General features: G+C 40.0%; 1 protein-coding gene across 2 annotated transcripts in view; it reads left to right on the plus strand.

Moving 5' to 3' along the window:
- The first annotated feature begins 204 nt into the window (after positions 1 to 204).
- hipk3b (homeodomain interacting protein kinase 3b) overlaps positions 205 to 25093 on the plus strand; it is a 58540-nt gene continuing 33651 nt past the window's right edge. For both annotated transcript variants that reach the window (XM_063005198.1, XM_063005199.1), the window contains exons 1-2: positions 205 to 546; positions 9664 to 10903. In XM_063005198.1, the coding sequence (XP_062861268.1) occupies positions 9666 to 10903 (1238 nt within the window). In that variant the 5' untranslated portion in view covers positions 205 to 546; positions 9664 to 9665. The remainder of the gene's footprint in view (positions 547 to 9663; positions 10904 to 25093) is intronic.

The raw sequence follows: 25093 nt of genomic DNA on the forward strand, positions 1-25093 counted from the left end.
AGAAGGTCCTGGGTTCGAATCCCAGCCACAGTGTCGCCCTGTAAGATTGAATAAAATAAACAGCAGTGTTTGATGTGCGCTTCTGCAGCTAGATGTCACTGTAGTGCAGTGCTGACTCTGTGCTCGGTTTTTCAGGTCTGGTAGGGTGTGATAAACTCAGCACAGCGCTCACACAGCTGAGAGAAGAAAGAGGGAGAGCAGGAGAGAGCAGGAGAGAGCAGAGCAACACCACACCACTGAGGAACATCGACATGAAGCTCTGTTGCTGGATCATTTAGTAACGGTATCCGCCTCACTGCCAGCTGTATAAAGTGGTGAACCTGCTGTGCCATGCCCTGACTCAGTGATGTCCCTCTGATCGCTGAGATGAAGGAGTGATCGCTAGTGTGAGATGCCAGTGACGGCGGTGGTGAGACTCGGCTCTCTGCAGCTGGCACGACAAGATGGCAGCAGCACGCGCACGTACACGCTGTGAGGACAGTATATAAAAGTGAATAAAATGTCCGGAGAAGAATTGGAGCCTACCAACTGTTACTCTACATGAAGGTGAGAGCTTTGGTATTCTCTTTCCTCGTTTGTTTGTTTTTATTTTCCTTCTGACCTAAGGTCTAGCCAGCTAGCACGTCTGCTTAGGTTTACTTTATTTCCTACCTGTATTACGAGAAGTTCCTCCTCTTTTACTGTTATATCAACGCATCCTGTGCCAGGATTGGCTAGTTTCACTGTCTGATTGACAGACTGCTCAGTACCAGCCAATCATATCAGGCGAGACTGAATACGGGTGGGGGGGAAAAGTACAAGCGACAGCAAAACAGAGGTGAGGCGTTCTTGTTTAGCTAACTTGGTTCCCTCTCGGTTTTATCTGTTTTTAAAGGAAATTTAAAATGAATTGTGGACATATAGTTCGCTAAACAAATTAAATAACTAATTGTAAGGTTTAATTGAAGTCTTAAGTAATTGTAAAAATTCGCACGTCTCAGACAGCTAGCTAGCTTTCTGAAGTAGCATTAGTTTTTTAAGTTAGCTCGACTGCTGACAAGCAACAACTTAGCACGTAGCTAAAGTTATTATAAGTAAAGAAAAAGAACAAAACTTGACGAAATTAACGCATTCGAAAGTTTTAAATGTGCATATTTATGTGTTATTGTTTCAAATATATAACATATTGAGACGTTATTCGAGGCTTAAAATGATGACGTCTTGTAACAAGTCTAAACATAGCACGGCAGGGTAAGGTCACAGTGTTCCGTACAGCACATGGCGTGGTGGTTTACACTTTTTTTATAATTAAATTTTATATTACATACATTAAAGCTTTTTTTCGAGAACATTCAAGTCAATAAGAGCAAAACATTATCAAGTTTCTTTGTATGGAACAGCGAGCGTGTTTAGATGCATAGAAAGAGTACTACAAGAAATCAGATCATGACAATCATCTGATTATTGGGTTTACATGATTTTCAGTAATTTACTAAGACTACAGAGTTAACTTAAGAAGTAAGGAATCTGATTTCTCAGTGTGAGCACCTGTAGTAAAGCTGTTTGATTTCTTAACATATATTGTTCTGTTTACCAGTAATTCAACTACAAGCCATTCTACAGACCAAGAAGTGCTGATATGAACATTTAGTGAAACTATATAGAAGTTTAACCCATATTGTGGCTCTAAATTAACATGTGTTTGTATAAATATTTGATTGGCCAAACTACTCATTAGTAACTACTGATAATAAATATGCAGAGCCACATAGAACCAGTTACAAATAATTCTGTGTTGAGACCATTTGAGTGATATGATTTGCTGACACCCCACCTATGAGCTTTCGAGTTTGAATCTCAGTTGTGCAATCGATCTGGCCAGGCATCCAGCAGGCCCAGATGGCCGTGCCTGACGATGGAACCTGGACAGGTTTCCCCAGTGCTGCTGCACTTGTGGTTTTTGCTGGTTAGTGGAGGTGCCTGCTCCAAAGACAGCAGTGTGTGATTTTCTGTTTGTGATTTGGCTCTCTGTGAGACTTTTTCTTTGCTGAGTAAAAAGAGGCAGATGGTATTATAGTCTGTGACTTTTTGTTGGTCAGGGATTGTTTTTGTCTTTAGGGTGGAATCATTTTATTTTTATTTAATTTTCAGCCATTACTCCATCTTGTGCAGGAATAACTTAGACAGGGTGCCAAGCCATTGCAGGGCTTTGGCCATCTAGTGTGCCTTTTCAGTTCCAGTGACTCTTTTCCCACACTCCTGTGATAGTTAGTTCAAGTCAAAAGGTTCAGTGCTATCTGCATCAGGTTTTTCCCTGAGCTTGAGTAATAGAAACTTCTCTGTGCAAAACTTTGGATTTGAGTTTCTTCATAAGTTTCTTGTGGTTTTTTTTTTATTGTCTTGCTAAGAATATACATACAGCAACTTAGATTATTAATTATTAAGTTCCATTAAGTAAATTCACTTTATAATTCACTTTAATTGCCTCCTAATTTCTTGCAGATATGTTTGACTACAGCTGGTTGTCTTTTAGTTTAAAAAAAAGTTTGTTCAACTTTTCCATTTAAAATGTAGAAAGAACAGTCATCTTTTGCCACAGTTAACATTAACTGTTCATTAAGGAGTATTTTGTATAAAGGAGTATATTGTTTAAACCATATTATTTCAAACAGTGTTTCTATTTTGCACGAGCACTAGTCTAATAAACTGTTGCAGGTAGAACCACAAAAAAACATAGAGCTTCATATAGCCATATAACTACTGTTCAGCTAGACAGCACCTGCTCAGCTTCTGTGTTCGGCTGTTTTCTAATGCTGGCTTTATTCAGTAATTGGTTACTTCATGTCAGAGCTGGTGCAGTATATACAAAAAAAAGAACTGTCTGAAGAAAGCATGAAACTGATATCATGATGTCACACCTGGTTTTTTTTTTTTGCTTTTTCACATTACTGAAGTAGCCAAGCTTGACAATTTCATTTTTCACAGAGGTATTTTTTTCAGTTGTAAATGATTGATGTTATAGTTCTCCAGCCATTTTTTTCATCTATTGAACACACGTGTTGTGGCTTTATTGGAGAAACATTTGGTTAAATGAAGCAAGTTTTTAGGGTTTACAGAAATGATGTGATTAGTGTTTATCTATTCCAGTGTTAGACACATCTGTTGAAAAATCTGATTGTTGAGGGACATAAGCAGAGAAGTTTTACCAGCCAATGCTGATGCCTTTAAACTACTATTCCATACCATATTTAATGTACCAAGTAGTTGGATGGGCCTCTCTTCTAGATTGCTTCTAGATGGAAGTGAATAAATAGTTGAGTGCCTAATTTTTGTGCAATAAATTGGGGCTTCGTCTAAGTGTATACCTGCTTTTCGGCTCATGTTTTTAGGTAGGTTTGAATATAGATGGATGAGTGAATAAATAAATGTACTACAGTTCTATCACATGCCTGGAAAGAAATTCTTACACAATACAACACAAGAACAGTTTTAACCTAACTCACAGGCATAATAATAAAAATGAAAATATAAAATGGCCCCAAAATATAGTGTAGATAAAATAGAAAGAAACGTAATACCCATCTTGCCCTAAATTGACACACGTGTATTAAACATGGCATTATAAATCAAACATAAATGCTGCAGTTCCAAAGAGCCCTTTAAGATTTGGCTCCAGTCTCTTTAAAATGACAGGGGATATGACATTTTCTTTTTATACAGATTTAATGCATATGTACAGATAATATCAGAATGCACAGCCATTGCAGGGGTCCATTGTGAAGAATGGGCTCATTTACTAGCAGGGACATGCAGTGAGAGACACACTAAAGTGCATCTGTTTCAGCACATTCAAATACAAAGACATTAAGATCAAAAGAGGTACCACAGGCTGTTTCACACTAACACCAAAATGAGTAGATCTGGTTTGGTGATTGGGTATCCAAACCTTGGTAACCTTGTTTAACAGGTTACTCATTAACATCCCTATTTATTAGCCTGGCAGAAAATGTATTGAGGTATGATAATTTGCTTAGTAAACTGATAACCAACACACAGTCATCATGTTTGATTAATATTGTTGGTTAAAATGTCTTTTAAATGAATTTTCAGTGGATTCCGCTTGGGAAACTTGCATGGCTATTTTTTAACAGCTATTAATTATGCTTTGAATGTACCAGTATGTTAGTGTGACATTTACAATTGTCACCCATTTAACTAGTCCTGCATACATTTTATGCCTACATAAAATTAATACAGATAATAAACTGTATAAAAAGAATTGGCTTGGAATTGTACTTACAAGTCATTTACATTGTAGCACTGCTGCTCTGCATGTCACTAAAAGGAAGCTTTGTACTACTGTTTGCCACATTGTAAGATGTTTCTGGGTAGTAGAAAAGGCAAGTCGTGTGAGATGGGTTGCTGTAGCTAATTTATTCCAAAAATTATTAGAATAATGTATTTATTTACTTACTTATTCATTTACCCAACCAAAGCATGGCTTAATTATTGACTCTTCTGCACTTCCTCTTTATTTTATGATGTAACAAATCAGCACTAATTCTCCTAACAGCTTTTGGTAGAATTTAGCTTAAAGAGCTGTGATGGCCATTGATCAGGCTTGATTTGGGTGGTTTGGGTTATTGTTGTGCTGGGAGATCTAACCATGACTTATTTTTGGCATAATTGTCAGGGCCTTTATCAGTACAAGTTTAACAGCTTTGGTAGTTTTAAATATCGTTATTGCCTATGTGTATTGGCTAGGGTACTTTGAGGCTGTTTTTAGAGCTCTTGCTTAATTTAAAAGTGCTGATACACTTTGGTGTTATTCCATTTGTTTTCTCTTATCTTCCCCATGTTGGTAATGTTTTAATCTAATAAATTGTGTGTGCACAGGGATCTGTTTGGTATTTAGCCAAAAGAGGATACATTAAAGTTTGGAATGTTTTATGCACTGGGTTATACTGGAGTAATTGGTATTAAGTTGCACTACAAAGCAATAATGATTATTACAAAGCTAAAATTCCTCTAAATGTAATGAATGTGCACCTTCCACTTTCACAGTCCAAAAATGGCCCAAACTGTTGAAATCAGATTGCAAGTTATTTTTTAAGAGATGTTTGTGTTGTTACTTCCTGTTTTATTTAAAGGTATTTTGGTGATTTTAGTGATCAGATGTTCAGCCTCTACCCTCAGAAAAAACTGAAACTGTTATTAAACAAACCATAACCACTTTTATGTGGCATATTGTGCTTTATGACAAATAAATTATTAAAACATACAGACAGCTTTAAAATAAAACCTAAAGTAATTAGTGCAGAAACAGTTGCTGCTAATGGCACTGTGTTGGCATGGTTTGGGCCCACTTGTCATCTGGAAAAGAATCTATACCTAGTTATATAAATATTTTAATATTCTGATGGAGGAGTCTTTCTAGAAAAATATTGCCCCCAATGCCCCCTATATAGTTGTTAACTATGATTATACAAATTTCGTTCTGTGGCCAGTAGATCTTAACCCACTTCAACAAATATTTTGGACTGAACTTAACTGTTTATTAAATGTAAAGTCATACAGATGAAATGTAAAAATAATGATGAACAGATATAAGCATTACATTAACAAGTGCTTGGGTAGGTTTAAAACGTACGAACAAAAGTAAAGTTTAATTAATAATAACAGATAAAACGTAACTTCTGACTCTGACTCTTCATCTGTATTTGACCTCATATTTCACGGACTCAATTTTGTGCCCCACAACACGACCCCACTGCTTATCCTGTGGTTTATTTTTTTGAGTGCAGTATTGTAAATTAGTGCATAATTCTAGCTAGGTGACTACTAATAAATAGCCTAACCTAATACAATAATAGCATAATAATGTATTTGAAAATATTACATAGCATTTTTTTTTAAACACAGCAATATAAGTAAATGCTTTTATCAAAAGCAACTTAAAATTGTGACCACATACAATCCAAACAATTGCTGCCTAAGGTCCCTGCTCAGAGATTCAACAGTGGCAACCTGGCAGTAGTGGGACTTGAATCAGCTACCTTTTGATTACTAGTCCAGTATATTTATCACCAGGCTACCACTGCCCTATACAACACATGATGCCACTACACATTTTTTTTATGGGACTTACAATTGTGACTGAATGTAGTGCAATCAATTGAGGGTTAGTGGCCTTGCTCAAGGTACCAACAGTGGCAACTTGGCGGTGGTGTGGCTTAAACCAGCAACCTTCTGATTATTAGTCTGTAACCTTAACTAAAGAGCTAATGAGATTTCATTAGACTTATCTTCCTGGAACTTCCTAACAGTGATTTAAAAATCCCCTGCAGTTCCATCTGCATGTCAGGTGACCCCATAGTCAAAAACCATTATGAAATATGTATATCACTATTTTCTTGTTTATTATGGTACAACACTGTTCAGACAAAGTAGCTTATCTGTATTCTGCTTTTTGCCTGATATGACCTAATGATCTGAACACTTGACTGGGTTTGTTTATTAACGTAAAGTGGGTCAATCCGTGTTTGTACCCTTGCAAATTGTATTAACACATTAGCCATGGATCTTTCTGATTAAGCCTCGTTAAAAGTCTTCAGAACATGCTCGCATGCCAAGTTAATCAGGGTCTTGTGAGGATGATCCTGTCTTTTAGACAGAGAGAATCCTCTGTTTTTGAGGCCCATGACTCTGCTGTGCATCGTTTTGACTAAGGCTGATTTACTTTAGCTCTGTTTTCTTAGATCTGTGCCCAAAAACTTAGGACAAAGTGAGTGAGCATGTGATTCATGTTTTTCACTTCTCAAGCACTGAAGCACACATGACTTTTTAGGTTTAGTACAATTTGTCCACTTGTTCTAATTGAGCAAACCTCTAAGAACTACTTTTAAATCTGAGGTTAATTAAAATTAAACTACCCAGAAGACAGAATGTTCTGGAGAAACACTATCCATATGGTCGCCAGGAGTCAGACTGGACTTGACGACGCTTGACAGTAATAATAATAACAATATTTATAGAAAACTAAACCTAATGCAAAGAGGATTTGTTCTCTGCAGTAGGCGCAGACCTTATCATAGCTTCACACTGAGTGAGCTCCTGGCTTTTATCATATCTGATGTATTTTTTTCCTCTCTGTGGTGTCTACATGCTGGCCTCCTGGATGTCTGACTACAGACAGCCTATCTGAAATGTGAGCCTCTGTCTAAAACCAAACCCTGCTTTATCCATGACACTATGCAGGCAGACCGACAAGTTCTTATCCTTACTATTGTTGGTAATTAGAGTTGCAGATCCAGTTGGTTAGTGGAACCTTCTGTTTCTGGATGCACCGCTGAAGATAGGAACTAGGTTCTGCTGCTTCATCAAGTTGTATTCTGGTTGGAAGATTCTGTGAGGTTAAAAGATTATAGTTTGATTTTTCAGTTTTGAAAAATTGAGCTTTTACCATTAGGGATGTCCCGATCACGTTTTTTTGTTCCCGATACCGATCCCGATTAATTTTGATCCCGATCCGATACCGAGTCTCAAACCGATACTTGTATTTTCTAGATATTGTCTAGATAAGAGCTGGATAATACTGTTCACACAGTGCACACTTCAAGTACATTATAGTTATTTAAATTAATCCAGTGTATATGTTTAACAACTAAATAGCTCTGCAGTGCTGAAGGGAAAAATGCTGCATCCAAGCTAATGCTTAATGTTTTGTATTTTTACAAAATCTATCAAAATGAGTGAGATAATTACAGTTTTACTTTAAACTTTACATTTGAAGAAAAAAAAATCTGTTTAATGCAGTGATACACTAAAAATGAACAGAAATCTGTGTAGCAGCTTAACTTGAATATAAGAAAAAAAGTTACTTAAAAGCATTACAGTAAAACCTGAATACCAAAATAAAATGGAAAGGCTCTTTTGTTATGAAGGAAAGCCAGTTTTTATAGTGCTTGTATTGTGACAATGGTTTGATGGACGTTTCTATGCGAAGTAAGTGTGTTTTGACCCTTTGGGGCTTCCATAGTGCATGGAATAGCGTGCTTGACTCTAGCTGTCTGCTATTCGGTACCGTAACAGAAGAAGTTAATGAAGCGTTCTGCTTCCGACAATATGTGAATATACCGTGTATTTATTTATTTATTAAACGAGTGCATCACTACGTTGTTTTGTAAACCGGAGTGATCCTTGACTCACACACCATATAAACAGTAAAATTCTACAGTAATGAACGCAGCTCTGCTCCTACCGCCTCGCGAAACGCTCACAGTGCAGACATTACACCGCTGTTGGACTTGTTTCACTTTCCAATTCAAACTATTTCCACACAGCGGACATGCTGACGTAAAACAAAAGATCGGGATTAGGATCGGGTTTAGTAAAGCCGATTCCGATCAGTTAAAAAATGCCTTGATCGGCCCCGATCCCGATCTTTGAGATCGGATCGGGACATCCCTATTTACCATTTATAGGCAAGGTGAACAGCTGAATTTGAGGTTTTTACCAAGTGTGGTTAACAGGGATGCAAATTCTTCCAACCGAAGTCAGTCATGACAGTCTTGGGGTTGAACATCCCAAAAGACTTTGCTAGAAAATTCTCACATACCAAAATCAGCATGGTGTAATCCCTCGTACAGTCGGCGTTAGGCATTTTGTAGGTACTGATGTGCTACAACGCTTTTTTTGCGTGGGGCATTCGAATGGGAATCAGATTCTGCTTGATGGTCAGATATTGGCCACATGCAGTCTCAGCAGTCTCGGCTCCGCTCTCAATTCAAGTATCAATTGCTAGCTGGCGCTCAAAAGTGGTATTGATATCAGTTGAAGAGAGCACAGATACCATGGCGTCATTTCTGACCCGCACACTAGCATATTGGTCTTATGCTGAACAGAACGTTGTTACAGAATAAAATATGTAATCTTGCCGCGACTCTTCTAAAAATGATAATTATTGGCTTTATTTTTCTTTAAAATGCAGCAGTCACTAAATGTGCAGTCTTAAATCTGCTACTGTAGCGCTCGGGTTGTTTGTATGTGATCTGGCCAGGCATCCACCCAAACACAATTGGTTGTGTTTGAGGGAGGGAAGGTAAGACTGGATCTCTTGCTGCTGTACTGTTTATTGTGCCAGCACAAGTGGGGGAGAAATTCACATAAAGCACAGCATGGCTCTCCATACAAGTAAGGGTCTGTGTAGTAATCTAATGCTGGTAGAAGATAAGAAGGAGCCTCAGAGTCTGAAAATGAAAATGAGGTAAAGGGGGAACTCCAGAAGCTTAGATTTATATAATTTGTGTGATGGGTGGCACCGTGCCTCAGTGGGTAGCACTATTGCCCCACAGCAAGAGTTTGATTCCCAGATGGAGCGGTTCCAGTCTTTTCTGTGTAGAGTTTGCATGCTCTCTCATGTCTGCGTTGGTTTGCTCTGGGAGCTCCGGTTCCTCCCACAGTCCAAAGACATGCAAGTGAGGTGAATTGGAGGTACACAATTGTCCATGACTGTGTTTGACTTGAACTGATGAATCATGTGTAACCAGTAACTACCTGTCCTGTCATGAATGTAACCAAAGTGTGTAAAACATGATGTTAAAATCTTACTACATAAATGATAAATATAATTTTGTGTGGTAGCCCATAGTTAAAATGTCTAATGATCTGTTTTCTGTTTTGCAGGTATGGCCTCACAAGTTTTGGTCTACCCACCACATGTTTATCAAACTCAGACAAGTGCCTTTTGCAGTGTGAAGAAACTTAAAGTCGAACCTAACAACTGTGTTTACCATGAGAGGGCTTTTTCACTGAACTTATTGAATGGTAGGACCTCTGGCATCGCACAGCCGACGAAAGTTGCACAGAAATTCAAGACACAAGGCTTGGCAGGTGGCAGACAGAGGAGGGTGGACTTACCCGTGCAGACTGTCGCAGTACGAGGTGTTCAACGACAAACCAGTGGGGCGGCACATCGGCAGGACAGAGGAGTACCGTCCCCAGACAAAGACCCGAAACTCTTGGAAAAGGGCGGTAGGATCAGCAGTGGAGCTAAAGGGGCAACTGAAGGAGTCCGGGGCGACGACAGCAAAAGTAGAGGGGGAGAAGAAGAGAGCGGTGGAGGGACCGACGACGGGAAGGAGGAAGACGAGTCTAGTTTAAACTTGGCCGAGAATTCCCAGCGATGTGGATTGAAGCGTAAGAGTGAGGAGCTTGAAAACCGGGGAAGCGCAATGCAGATAGTCGAGGACCTGTCTATGTTACCTGCAATGTTGCAAACGAATGTGGCGAACCCGCCAGTGGCGGTCCCAGTAGCAGTAGCCGGCGGGGCAGTAAAACAAACTAATGGAGCTGGCAGTGGTGACGGTGACTACCAGCTGGTGCAGCACGAGGTGCTTTGTTCAATGAAAAACACCTACGAGGTGCTTGACTTCCTCGGCCGTGGTACCTTCGGACAGGTGGTGAAATGCTGGAAACGAGGCTCCAGTGAGGTGGTGGCTGTAAAAATCTTGAAGAACCATCCGTCGTACGCGAGGCAGGGCCAGATCGAGGTTGGCATCCTGGCACGGCTCAGTGGAGAGAACGCAGATGAGCATAACCTGGTTCGGGCGTTTGAGTGCTTCCAGCACCGTAACCATACCTGCCTTGTGTTTGAAATGCTCGAGCAGAATCTTTATGATTTCCTTAAGCAGAACAAATTCAGCCCGCTGCCTCTAAAGGTGATAAGGCCCATTCTACAGCAGGTGGCTACAGCACTGAAGAAGTTGAAGGCCATGGGGCTGATTCATGCCGACCTGAAGCCTGAAAACATTATGCTTGTGGACCCTGTTCGGCAGCCGTATAGAGTGAAAGTCATAGACTTTGGCTCTGCCAGCCATGTCTCCAAAGCAGTTTGCTCCACGTATCTTCAGTCACGATACTACAGGTAAGATTTGTATGTTTTTTGGGGGGATTTGAGTTTTATGAATTTGGTTATATGACGGTGAAATTTGAGTTAATGTATAGAATATAGTTAGATAGCAGTGGGACTTAAGTTGGTATTATATAAAATACAGTTATATAGCTGGATGTTATTATGTACACCGATCAGGCATAACATTATGACCACCTTCCTAATATTGTGTTGGTCCCCCTTTTGCTGCCAAAACAGCCCTGACCCGTCTAGGCATGGACTCCACTAGACCCCTGCAGGTGTGCTTTCTTAACTGGCACCAAGATGTTAGCAGCAGATCCTTTTACTCCTGTAGGTTGCGAGGTGGGGCCTTCATAAATCAAACTGATGCTCGATTGGATTGAGATCTGGGGAATTTGGAGGCCAAATCAACACCTAAAACTCATTGTTCTCCTCAAACCATTCCTGAACCATTTTTGCTTTGTGATGCACTGTGTATTCTGACACCTTTCTATCAGAACCAGCATTAACTTCTTCAGCAGTTTGAGCTACAGTAGCTCGTCTGTTGGATCGGATCACACGGGCCAGCCTTCGCTCCCCACGTGCGTCAATGAGCCTTGACCGCCCATGACCCTGTCGCCGATTTACCACAGTTCCTTCCTTGGACCACTTTTGATAGACACTGAGCACTGCAAACCGGGAACACCCCACGTCAGCTGCAGTTTTGGAGATGCTCTGTCTAGTCATCACAGTTTGGCCCTTGTCAAACTCGCTCAAATCCTTACGCTTGGCCATTGGCCATCCTGCTTGTAACACATCAACTTTGAGGATAAAATGTTCACTTGCTGCCTAATATATCCCACCCACTAACAGGTGCCGTGATGAAGAGATAATCGGTGTTATTCACTTCACCTGTCAGTGGTCATAATGTTATGCCTAGTCGGTGTAGAGTTGGTGTTATATAGAGTACAGTTATATAGTGTGTGTGATTCAAGTTGTTACTATATACTGTAGAATACAGCTGTATAGCACTGGGATTTGTTTACAGATAGGATGTGGTTATATAGCAAAGTTTTTATTATCTAGAATACAGTTATATAGCAGTGGGGTTTGCGTTTTGTGTTTTCTTATTTGTACCAAATATAAAAATTTCATATTTAGCTGCATTCTCACAAAGGTTTATGCTTCTGGCATTAAAAGAAGGAAAATCATTTCTGGAGCACACTGACATGTGTTTTTCAAGCTCTTGGCTGCATTATAGTGTATGTGTTTTGCCGGTTGTACACTGATTGAACCCCTACTCTCAATAAATAATTAATCACAAATAGTTGTTAGTTAGATATTTCAATATGTTATGATTTTTTTAGCATAAATTCCAAGCTGAACATTTTGCAAAAGATAATGCAAGATCTTACACAAATAATATGAACCATAAAGCTAGGTACTACTCTCTCGACCACCCCCTTCTCTCCATCGATTTTTTTTATTATTAAATCAAGTCAAATAACATTTGAGACCTTGTAAAATTTCTGGCAAGGAAATGTGACCAGTGACAAACATCCTGTCCATTCAGCAGCCACATACCATTACAGTCAAACTTATGTTGCTGGCAGGGAGGTGAACCATTTACAGACATTCACTATGGGAAAGGAAACAGTGTTCTGAAAACAGATCCAGCACAATAGTGTTTAGAAAAAAAATTTAAAGATTGTTGGTAGAACAGAGGGAATTTTACTGAACTCACTTCCTGTTGTCATGAAGTTGCACTGATGTTAAACTGAGACTTCATGTCCAAATACACCCTTGTACTTTTGCTCCTTTTCTTTGCTTTTTGTGCTTTGTTTGGTCCAGGCAACTTATGTATTGACCATATTAATGGTATTCTCATACCTACAGCCGAATCGGCCACTCCAGAATAACCCACCAACACCTGATAAAAGGAGAAAACTTGTGAAACCTGCCAAACACCTATATCAATAAAACACGTCTTGATAGAATGCCCAAAATACACTAAAGAAAGAGAACAAGCACACATGCCAGAAACTATCAAAGAGACTCACACACAAGACAACACAAGAAGACTTTTAACCTACCTTGCAACCATAAAAATAAAAATGAACATATAATATGGACCAAAATATGAAGACACATACATAATTCCTATTACTGCCATTAAATGACACCAATGTGTTAAACATGGCGTTAAAAACCTAAATAAATAAATAAATAAAATTCTCATACCTACATGTTTTAGTCATGTTTTATTGGGCTCAGGTTTGTCTCTTACCCCTGTGCGATTTAGTTTAGTAGGTGGGACCACAGTAATCGCAGTTGGGTGCCAACCATAACAGCTACCCCAAGACCATTGAGAGGTGTTGGTCTCGGTTCAGTCCCAAACAAACTTTGGAGCAGTTTGGTTTTGGTGAGATTGTGATCTAACTTTGGTCCTAGAGAGTGCAAAAGAACTAACTATATGTTTGAAAATGCCCTAAAAACACAGTTTGAGCCAGATAGATTGAACAATAACATAAGGGACATGTGGTGCTTGGGTTGTGCAGGATGGTGGGCAAGGCGGAGGAAGAGGAGGCACAGTAGATGTCAATAAGCCATAACAGACCACCATTAATCAAAAGTTAAACCAATAATGTAAAATACATCACAGTTTCATATCAAGTCTTTATACTTAATGGATTTTAAACAGTGCAATATGTTAAACATGGTACTAATGTAGATGAACATGAACTACAACCGTCTGAATGTAGATCTTAAATGGTCGCTGGTAGCTGACAGATCCACATTTACACACAGATCCACAGGTGCATAAAGTTACACACTGTACCAGATAGCTATTTATACACTATATGCTGCATTCAGCATGTAATGATGCTGTATAACCTATATAGTGCACTATAGGCTGAGCTGCTTTCACTGATAAACAGACCAGGAGTCATTATGGTTCATTTGATTCTAATCAAAAAGCAGTCAATTAATTGATAAAACATTGCTTGACAAATGAACCCTGGCAACTGTGTACGGGTGCAGAAATACGTTATATAATCAGCCAGAATGACCCACTTAGTTTCTTCAAGCCTGTGAGAATGTTTACATGGACTGACAAATTCCAGAGCTCGTGTCCTTATTGGACATCTCTTAGGGACACAGTGTTTAGCAAGGCTCGACTTTTAAACGTGCATAGTACAGTTTTGTCCTTTAATCTCTTAAGTGATTATATGAATTGAGATTCCTGTAAAAATTCTTAAATTTGGGTCAAATGTGCTACTTCAGTGATGATTGTGCTTAAGCATGACAAGGATCACAGATTAGGAAACCAGAAAGGTAACTACTGTGGACATCGACTGTGAAATTAGTACTGCTGATACTACATTTGCCATGTGTTGCAAGCATGTGGATGTATAGACTTGCTCATTCATTTATGTCTTACTGCTGCCTGGAGCTAAAATACCAACTTTGTTCTGTCTGAGGTCCAATCTTTTCTTGCCTCTTACTGACGGCGTGGAAATTTCCACAGACACGCTCAAATAGTGTTAAATGGGGACTCTATGATTTTGGGATGGATCTCCAACATGCTTATGGTCAGGTGTCCACATACAGTGTATCACAAAAGTGAGTACACCCCTCACATTTCTGCAGATATTTAAGTATATCTTTTCATGGGACAACACTGACAAAATGACACTTTGACACAATGAAAAGTAGTCTGTGTGCAGCTTATATAACAGTGTAAATGTATTCTTCCCTCAAAATAACTCAATATACAGCCATTAATGTCTAAACCACCGGCAACAAAAGTGAGTACACCCCTAAGAGACTACACCCCTAAATGTCCAAATTGAGCACTGCTTGTCATTTTCCCTCCAAAATGTCATGTGACTCGTTAGTGTTACTAGGTCTCAGGTGTGCATAGGGAGCAGGTGTGTTCAATTTAGTAGTACAGCTCTCACACTCTCTCATACTGGTCACTGAAAGTTCCAACATGGCACCTCATGGCAAAGAACTCTCTGAGGATCTTAAAAGATGAATTGTTGCGCTACATGAAGATGGCCAAGGCTACAAGAAGATTGCCAACACCCTGAAACTGAGCTGCAGCACAGTGGCCAAGATCATCCAGCGTTTTAAAAGAGCAGGGTCCACTCAGAACAGACCTCGCGTTGGTCGTCCAAAGAAGCTGAGTGCACGTGCTCAGCGTCACATCCAACTGCTGTCTTTGAAAGATAGGCGCAGGAGTGCTGTCAGCATTGCTGCAGAGATTGAAAAGGTGGGGGGTCAGCCTGTCAGTGCTCAGACCATACGCCGCACACTACATCAAATTGGTCTGCATGGCTGTCACCCCAGAAGGAAGCTTCTTCTGAAGTCTCTACACAAGAAAGCCCGCAAACAGTTTGCTGAAGTAATGTCAACAAAGGACATGGATTACTGGAACCATGTCCTATGGTCTGATGAGACCAAGATTAATTTGTTTGGTTCAGATGGTCTCAAGCATGTGTGGCGGCAATCAGGTGAGGAGTACAAAGATAAGTGCGTCATGCCTACAGTCAAGCATGGTGGTGGGAATGCCATGGTCTGGGGCTGCATGAGTGCAGCAGGTGTTGGGGAGTTACATTTCATCGAGGGACACATGAACTCCAATATGTACTGTGAAATACTGAAGCAGAGCATGATCCCCTCCCTCCGGAAACTGGGTCGCAGGGCAGTGTTCCAGCATGATAATGACCCCAAACACACCTCTAAGATGACCACTGCTTTATTGAAGAGGCTGAGGGTAAAGGTGATGGACTGGCCAAGCATGTCTCCAGACCTAAACCCAATAGAACATCTTTGGGGCATCCTCAAGCGGAAGGTGGAGGAGCACAAAGTCTCGAATATCCGCCAGCTCCGTGATGTCGTCATGGAGGAGTGGAAAAGCATTCCAGTGGCAACCTGTGAAGCTCTGGTAAACTCCATGCCCAGGAGAGTTAAGGCAGTTCTGGGAAATAATGGTGGCCACACAAAATATTGACACTTCAGGAACTTTTACTAAGGGGTGTACTCACTTTTGTTGCCGGTGGTTTAGACATTAATGGCTGTATATTGAGTTATTTTGAGGGAAGAATAAATTTACACTGTTATATAAGCTGCACACAGACTACTTTTCATTGTGTCAAAGTGTCATTTTGTCAGTGTTGTCCCATGAAAAGATATACTTAAATATCTGCAGAAATTTGAGGGGTGTACTCACTTTTGTGATACACTGTACATGTTCATAATGTGTACATGCTCATTGGAAAGAGAGGGTAATCTGATCAGATAGAAACTAACGGACTGAAATGCTTTCACTGTGGCACTCAAAGGGCCATATGTTTAAAAATTTATTTTAATCTAATGATATGATATACTGCCTTCGCTGTTTGTCATCTTCCCAATTTAAAATACAGTGCCTAAGCTTATCTGAGCATGTTAAGCATTATCTGCAGATATTCTTGGATGCCTCTCTGTCTCAAAGATTTAGACATTTCATTCATCATTATCGGTCTTAGAAAGCACACCGCACACTTCATTAGCTGAGGAAAAATGAGAACTCGAGGTTGTCCTTGAGATTCTGTTTTCTAGGACTTTCTTCAAAGCCTCTAACTTTTACCTGAATCTGGGCATGTGGCATGACTTTGATGGCCAGGTTTCAGCTGCTTCAGTTGCAGTTTCCCTAGTGAGAGTTCTGAGGTCTAAAGCTTGTTTTTTTATTGCCCCCTGTTTTGCACATTCAGTTTTTAAAGTGGGCAATGTTTGGTCGTTTAGTGGCAATCGTGGACAAGGTTTTGCATGATGAAATAAAAGTCTAGTTGTAAACCATGCAAATGTCAAGCTCTTATCCTAGTGGATAAGAATGGATCCACGTGCATGTACACGTGTAACTACATCACGCTTTACGTATTACACATCAGTTATTCCTTTATTTCCAGTAAGGAACTGATGCATTCTAATCATTATTGTAATGTGGCCGGAGTTTACCAGAAAAACACTTTGGACACGCCGCCAATTCATTGTTTGACTTCACACACACTTGTTTAATCACTCAACTTCTATGTGCTTTCGAAAGGGTGGAGGACATTGGAGTAGCTGGAGGAAAGCCACAAAAACACATAGCGAGAACATCTTGTAGACAGTGACCAGAGGAAAGTTTTGAATTCAGGACAAAACCTATTGCATGAACAGTGGTGTTAATGCCAGTGCATTTTTTAATACTGACACACTTAATACAAATACCGGACTAGTTCATCGCATATATTTCTGTACTGAGCTCTGCTGATAGCTGCAGCATGGTGGGCTGCGTCCAGAGAGGACCTACTAAAAGCTCTTTACAGAGTAAACATGCTTTGTGTAGCCAGATGCTGGGTTTAAAAGGAAAACTGTTGATTTTCCCAAACCTTTTGTCTTTTTTAAACACAGTTACACTGATCAGCCATAACATTAAAACCACCTCCTTGTTTCTACACTCACTGTCCATTTTATCAGCTCCACTTACCATATAGAAGCACTTTGTAGTTCTACAATTACTGACTGTAGTCCATCTGTTTCTCTACATACTTTTTTAGCCTGTTTTTACCCTGTTCTTCAATAGCCAGGACTCCCACAGGACCACTACAGAGCAGGTATTATTTAGGTGGTGGATCATTCTCAGCACGGCAGTGACACTGACATGGTGGTGGTGTGTTAGTGTGTGTTGTGCTGGTATGAGTGGATAAGACACAGCAATGCTGATGGAGTTTTTAAACACCTCACTTTCACTGCTCGACTGAAACAGTCCACCAACCGAAAATATCCAGCCCACAGTGGCTTGTGGGCAGCGTCCTGTGACCACTGATGAAGGTCTAGAAGATGACCAACTCAAACAGCAGCAATAGATGAGCGATCGTCTCTGACTTTACATCTACAAGGTGGACCAACTAGGTAGGAGTGTCTAATAGTCAGTGAGTGGACACGGTATTTAAAAACTCCAGCAGCACTGCTGTGTGTGATCCACTCATACCAGCACAACACACACTAAAACACCACCACAATGTCAGTGTCACTGCAGTGCTGAGAATCATCCACCACCTAAATAATACATGCTTTGTGGTGGTCCTGTGGGAGTCCTGACCATTGAAGAACAGGGTGAAAGCAGGCTAAAAAAGTATGTAGAGAAACAGATGGACTACAGTCAGTACTTGTAGAACTACAAAGTGCTTCTGTATGATAAGTGGAGCTGATAAAATGGACAGTGAGTGTAGAAACAACAAGGTGGTTTTAATGTTATGGCTGATCAGTGTATGTTCCATTAGTGACAGAAAGTAATTTTATCAGATGGAAAATAATCAATTGACGCACTGTCTCAGCAGTGTGAAGTTCTTTTTAAGCTAATGACATCACTATTTGTCATATTACCATTGCCTATTACTAAATTTTCTTAGATTATCTCAGACGTTTACTTTTGACATTTCATTTATCATTAATAGTCTTATTCGTCTTAGAAAGCACACAGCACACTTTATTAGCCCAACTTTTAGTGGTCTTTTTAACCTCTACCCAAACTTAAGAATGTGGCAGGGTGGTGATGGCCAGGTTTCAACTGCTTCTGTTGCCATTTCTCTAGTGAGAGTAATAACCAAACACACAGATAAAGGAGGGAGGGGGCAGGGCTGGAATGAGCAGCCTAAAATTAGCAGCCAGGATACTTGCCAGCACAGTTTGATTTCTATAGATGGAGAAGTGCGCTGACAGTCGGTGCAAAATAAGGCAGGACGAAATGCATGCTGGAAGGATCACACCAGCACTTCAAGGTCAAGGTCACAGATTTAAATAGTCAGCTGTTTTGTTGCTTTTAGCGGATGGAATACAAATAGCCTGCGGCAGAAGGTGGAGCTGGGTGGGAGGGGTGGGCAATTCATTGTATGTTAGGAGTTTCCTTCATATGACGGTTATATATCTTAAACTTTATTCAATTTGGTGTTTGAGCTGGTTTTTATTGCTTGAACCTGGTTGAAGTATTAATTTGAATTTTGCTCTCCACAAAACTACTATTGTGGAGTGTATCAAGAGTGTCTCATACAGTTGTTTTCTGGGAAAACAGCCCACTGCTTTGGAGTTTGTTGTATCACCAAATGATAGCTGGATTCTAAGCTGCAAATCAGTTATTGATTAAAGTGGGGGGAAATGATTTCCAGTTTTAAATGATTGTGTATGTTGTGGCAAATGTTATCTAGTATTAATTCATTTTTTAATATTATGTTTTTTACCACCGCTTTATCCTGGACAGGGTCGCACTGGGTCCAATTTCCCTGGAATAACTGGGTGCAACGTATTAACATAACCCAGACAGGACATTAATCAGGACCTTTGCCATCCCCCCTCAGACCTAGCCAGTCATGTCTATATGTAGACGCCTGACCGGTCAATAGCGCTGCTGGAGATTTAAACCTCGGATCCCAGCGGTAGAAGGCTGGTGTCATTTCTCACCCCAGCCGTTACAAAGATGTTTCTGGCCATTTGTCAGAATTTGAAGAAATGAAAAATCTCATACTATTAATGACTCATGTCCCTTAGAACCCTGTCAAAAGGCGTTATGCTCTTAAAGAGCTTGCCAAGAGCTTTGTTTTCAACCAGATAGTCCAGTTTTCAGCTTACTTCTCAGTGTTTCAGCTACACACACTACTTATGTCTAATTCCAGGCTAGGTTATGGCATTGTTCCGAATAAAGGAAGCATTTAGACACAATCCATCATGCCAGGTTTGCCAAAGCTAAGATCTGGTAATGCGACCAAGCCACTGCTGGTGTATTAATGATTCATTGGCTTTTTTTTTTTTTTTTTTTAACACCACGCAAACGATCATGCACAGTGCAAGCTTTATGGAGAGTTTTTCTGGTATACTGATCATTTATCAAATTATTGTCATATTTTACTGATGGGGATTATCACATTCTTAATGGACTATCTTGTTTAGCAGTTTTTTTTTTTATTGTGTGTGGCATGCTGATCATTAGCTTGAAAGCCTACAAGCTTGAGTTTGAAGTGCAACAGTGACATAGGCACCTGTGGCCAGGAGTCCGAAAAAGCCCGATTGCTTCTTCCTTCTGAAGGAAAAGGACATTCCTTTTAAAAGGGCATTACTTTAGCCAGTCTTAGCTGAGGCATCCGCAAGTGCTAAGATGGAACACATTTTGGAAAATTGGAAGTAAAGAAATCTTAAGTTTTTTAACTTTTCCACTGGATTAGTGAATTGCTTGCCTGGTCTCATGGACTGGCAGCATAACTTAATAGTAGCTCATTTATGACTATATCGATCAATCGACAACCCAATACTTGTTGCCATATTGAAACTGTTCAGAATTGCTCAGCTAAACTAAAAAAAATAAAAAATCCTGGATTATACTTGTGGATTATTTATGCTTGGGGTGTTTAGCATCTGAACACATGCCTGAGACTGGAGCCCCTTATTTTGGACCACAGCTGTGCTGCTAACTTTGGTTCCAAACTTGCTTGGTAACATAAAGAAGTGCTCAGTTTCCACCACATGGTACCCCATGGTACATTTCAAAATTTGCGAAGTGCCAGTGTTAAATTTGCTCACCCTTCTTGACCAGGAACCAAGAATAACAAAGTGGGTCGTATGGGTGGAGTAAGAAACGGTGCAGACCCTTGATTGGTCAACCAGAATCTCAGCTGGAATAAGACGATACGAGAGGCATATTTAAAACCAAACTCATTGATTCTATAAAAGCGGTATCATGATGAAGAGTCATTTTCTGCAGCCCTGTTTAAGTGTTAACACTACAAGAACTGCATCGGGCCAAACCAAACACTTTCACAGCCTCATCTATAATAAACTACCAATCCGAGTACTCCTACTTTTACTGGTACTCTTGTACAGTTATAAACAGACAGTAGCACATTAGAAAAGAAGTATGACTTTGTCGTATATATAAACACATGTACAGTATAATCAAATTCTTTGTCTGCATATCCTATCTTGTATGGAAGCTGGGGTCAGAGCGCAGGGTCGCTCATCGTACATCTCCCCTGGAGCTGAGAGGGTAAAAGGCCTTGCTCATGGTCCCAACAGTGGCCCAACTTGTTATGAGGGAACTAACCTTTCAAAATAACTGATGCCTTACGTCAGACTGTATTTCCACTGCGTCATCCACAACCACTTCTAAAGGCAGTCATGTTTTCCCAGATTATACTCAATCCCCCAATTTACTCTCAATAAGTTTCAACTTCCTAATTCTGTGGTAGATCGAACACAACATTAAGAGCGATGCCGGTAGGAGGGGAGAAGGAAAGTAAAACGGAAGTATGGGGTCTTTCCTTCTGGTAAACTAGAACAAGATGTTGTGGGAACATTTTTGAAGGGGTTGAGGTCATGTTTCTGTTTGCATGGGATTGTACACAGTATGAAGCATCACTGAGGAGAACGTTGTGTCTCATTTCACCCTGACAGCTTTTCAGAAGAAAACGGAAGTGGTTGTTCCTCTCGTGAGGTTTCAACAGTCAGTTTCTTTTGGCCTTGCTCGTTTCTGCTTTCATGTGTCAGTGTCATTATTTGGCAGGACACGATAAAGTCTTTCTGGGTCGTAAGCACAATTTTTGTCACTAATTATTCTTGTCTTTCTCTGCACCTTTTGTTACATTGATGGACATGTTTTACCCCGAGGTGGTTCTGACGAAAACCTGTTTACCCTCTCGAGGTTAAAGACTGCAAGTCGAGACTCCAGTGCCAACAATGCTGCTTCTGCTAGTTGTGATGGAAACCTGGCATGTTTGCACCAAAATGTCCAGAACTTACAACGGACTTGATCACAGACGGACTGAAAATAATTTTTGCTACTTACAACTTTCAGTTCAATTTAATTTTGTGTTTGTATGATTTGTGTAAATCCTATTTATATAAATTATCCACCCAAAGAGGATGGGTCCCTACCGAGTCTAGTTCCTCTCAAGGTTTCTTCCTGTAATTTTAAGTTTTTCCTTGCCACTGTCGCCCTCTGCTTGCTCAACAGCGTTTTTTTGTCTGTTGGTCCTGGATTCTGTAAAGTTGCTTTGAGACAATGTCCATTGTAAAAAGCGCTATATAAATAAATTTGACTTGACTTGACATTTTTGTATAGCTGAAAGTATGTTGTCCTCTCCGAATTACTAAATTCAGAGGTTTTAGCTTCACACATTGAAAGGTGTAAAAAAAGAAAAGAAATAATAATAAATGACCAAGTAAATAGTAAGTTTCCAAATTTGTGGCACCAGCTTTGGAAAGGTTCTTTTCCTGTTCCAGCATGACCGTGTCCTGAACAAAATGTGATGTCCATAAAGACATAGTTTTATGAGTTTGGTTTGGAGAAACTCCAGTGGCCTGCACAGAGCTTTGACCTCGACCCCATTAACTGTTTTCGAGATTAATTTGAATGTGAACGGCGAGCCAGGCCTTCTTCTAATGATCAGAGCCTGATATCACGAATGTTATTTTGACTGAATGGGCACAAATTCCTCATAGATGCACACCTAAAGAACACTGGGACAAGCTTGTGATTAGATGTCCACATACTTTTGAAATGTATGTAGAGGACGTTTTTATATGTCAGTGGTTTCACCACTTGTTCTTTTTGTGGGTTTATTCTGGGGGTTTTTAAACTATGACTATAGGTATTTTCCACAGCTGCACTTTTTATTCTGGTTAAATCTGACTCGTTTTGTTTGGGTAGGTGTGAGCACAGTAATTTCACTTGGGTGCGGACTCTGAAAGGAGGTGGTCTCAGTTCAGTTCCAAACAACGTCTAAGGCGTGTGGCCTGACCGCAGCCAATTGGCATGTTATGGTACGCTCTCAATATTAGCCCTGTTTTTCTGCTTGGTGGTCTGAAGGCAGCATGTCTCCTCGAAGTCTGAACCAGCATTTTCAAGTTGTGCCCTCAAAGTGAATTTGATCAATTTCAGCTAGGTAGTAACAAATGTTATCTCTGCCATTGTGCCATGTTTAATTGCATAGAGATAATGGGTGTGTTCGAAAAGCTAGTGAGCTCTCTACATAGACAGCATTTTACGTCATCCTGTGCGCGCTCCCTGGAGGCTGTTCGAAGTCCTAGATGCCTTAAAATCCTCACTTCTGAGGGATCTTAATATTTCAATGTTATTTTGGCTCAAGAACGAGGGAGCATCCGACGCTGCCTTAGTGATCAAGGCAATCCCAGCATTCATTCCGGGTCGGGTGCTCTTCTCTCACAGAAAAATAAACATGGCTGACGGGGCGGAGAAACGAATGGAGTTATTTTCAAACGTAAATAAAATATTACTGATTTTTAACTTGTATAAACTTGTACCGAGTGTTTTTATTTGCAAGTTCGGGCTGGTCAGGAAATTTAACCGTTATCGGTACATGAAGGAAGATGTTATATTGACGTTAGCGTGCTGTGCTACCTCAGTTTATTGGTTTTAATGGCAAGATGCTAAATGCTAAACACGAAATGCGAAACCCGATGGAATCGGGTTATAAGCTTATAAGTCAATGACTTATTAGAATCCTCTCTACTAAGGCAGCTTCCTATGTAGACAGTAAGACAGCAAGGCAGCTCCCTAGGTTTTCGAACACACCCATGGTCTCTCTTCCTGCATTTCTTTTTCTGCTCATGTTTTATACACGTTTGACCGATAAGCAGAGTAAATGTTCTCTCACATGGTTTGTTGTGAAGCACTGTGGTGTGCTTGGATCTTTACCTGTTTGAAAAGAATCCGAACCAATCCGAGTAAATGAACTCGGTAAACAAACTGTAGGTGTGAAAAGTCAGGGGTCTGGTATACATACAGTATCTTGGATTCATATTGTGGTTTACGAAGTTCTATTATGTCATGAAAATTGTGGCCCAGGCGCAAGTGGCCTCACCTTAAAGAGGGATGGCCTGATGGGTTGTCGCCTTCTTCTGCGGCAGTGGCACAAGTGTTGGTATTCATAGCATGATCCTTCATACAAGCTAAAAGCTTGCGTGTGCAGACAGTGCTTGATTGATTGATTGCTGGGTGGGTTGATTGTGCACCAAACGATGTCCATGAATTAAAAATGGATTGAACAGACCCTGACCTCAACCACATTCAATTTCTTAAAGATGATTTGGAATTCAGAACTTGGAGCCAGACTTTATTGCCCTGCATTAGTCACTAACCATCTCGTGACTGCATGGAAAGACTGTGTGAAATTGTATTTTCTATTAAGAACTGTGCAGAATTTTACAGCAGCTGAAAGGAACCAATTTCATATCAATACATGCTTTTGTCATGTTCTGTTAGCTCATGTGTCTGTGGTAATTTGGTGTTTACAAAGGTTTGGGCACTAGTATGTGATAGTATGTATTATATATGAATTAACCCTGATTGGGGATGAATTCTTTAAAACATGAGGAAATTCCAACCATTACTGAAAACATCTCCAAAATAGTTTGGGTGGCAAATACCCTTGCACGTGAAATCAATCACAACTTGGACTAAACATTTTGCGCTACACTTGCTTTAATCAGCCGGGAAGGAAAGGTGGCACAGTGTTCCTCCACATAACTGCTTTGAACTTCACATTTCCTTCTCTGTTCGGTATCAGCAAAACAGATGTGAGTGGTGGCTGTAGAGCTGCTTCTTTTTCCTCTGTTATTAGATTGTTTTCCCACAAATTGGCAAGAAAAACTCTTGTTCTGGGGCATCCTCACTTCTTTTTATTGCTTTTTAGTTGTTTTACTTCTGCAATGTTGTTCTTCATATATTCTGTTGCAATTTAGAAAAACAATGAAGGTTATATTACAGTGAGAAATAACAAGCACAAAATACCACACACTTATAGTGTGATCTTGCCTTATTTGGTAGTAACATTAGACTGGCTTGGTACAAAACTTGGTACAAGACTGACACACAGTGTGATATGACAATAGTAACAATATGACAATATACTGTATATATACAGTGTATCACAAAAGTGAGTACACCCCTCACATTTCTGCAAATATTTTATTATATCTTTTCATGGGACAACACTATAGAAATAAAACTTGGATATAACTTAGAGTAGTCAGTGTACAGCTTGTATAGCAGTGTAGATTTACTGTCTTCTGAAAATAACTCAACACACAGCCATTAATGTCTAAATGGCTGACAACATAAGTGAGTACACCCCACAGTGAACATGTCCAAATTGTGCCCAAAGTGTCAATATTTTGTGTGACCAC

The sequence above is a fragment of the Trichomycterus rosablanca genome, chromosome 11 (assembly GCF_030014385.1).
Source record: "Trichomycterus rosablanca isolate fTriRos1 chromosome 11, fTriRos1.hap1, whole genome shotgun sequence".
Classification (NCBI taxonomy): domain Eukaryota; kingdom Metazoa; phylum Chordata; class Actinopteri; order Siluriformes; family Trichomycteridae; genus Trichomycterus; species Trichomycterus rosablanca.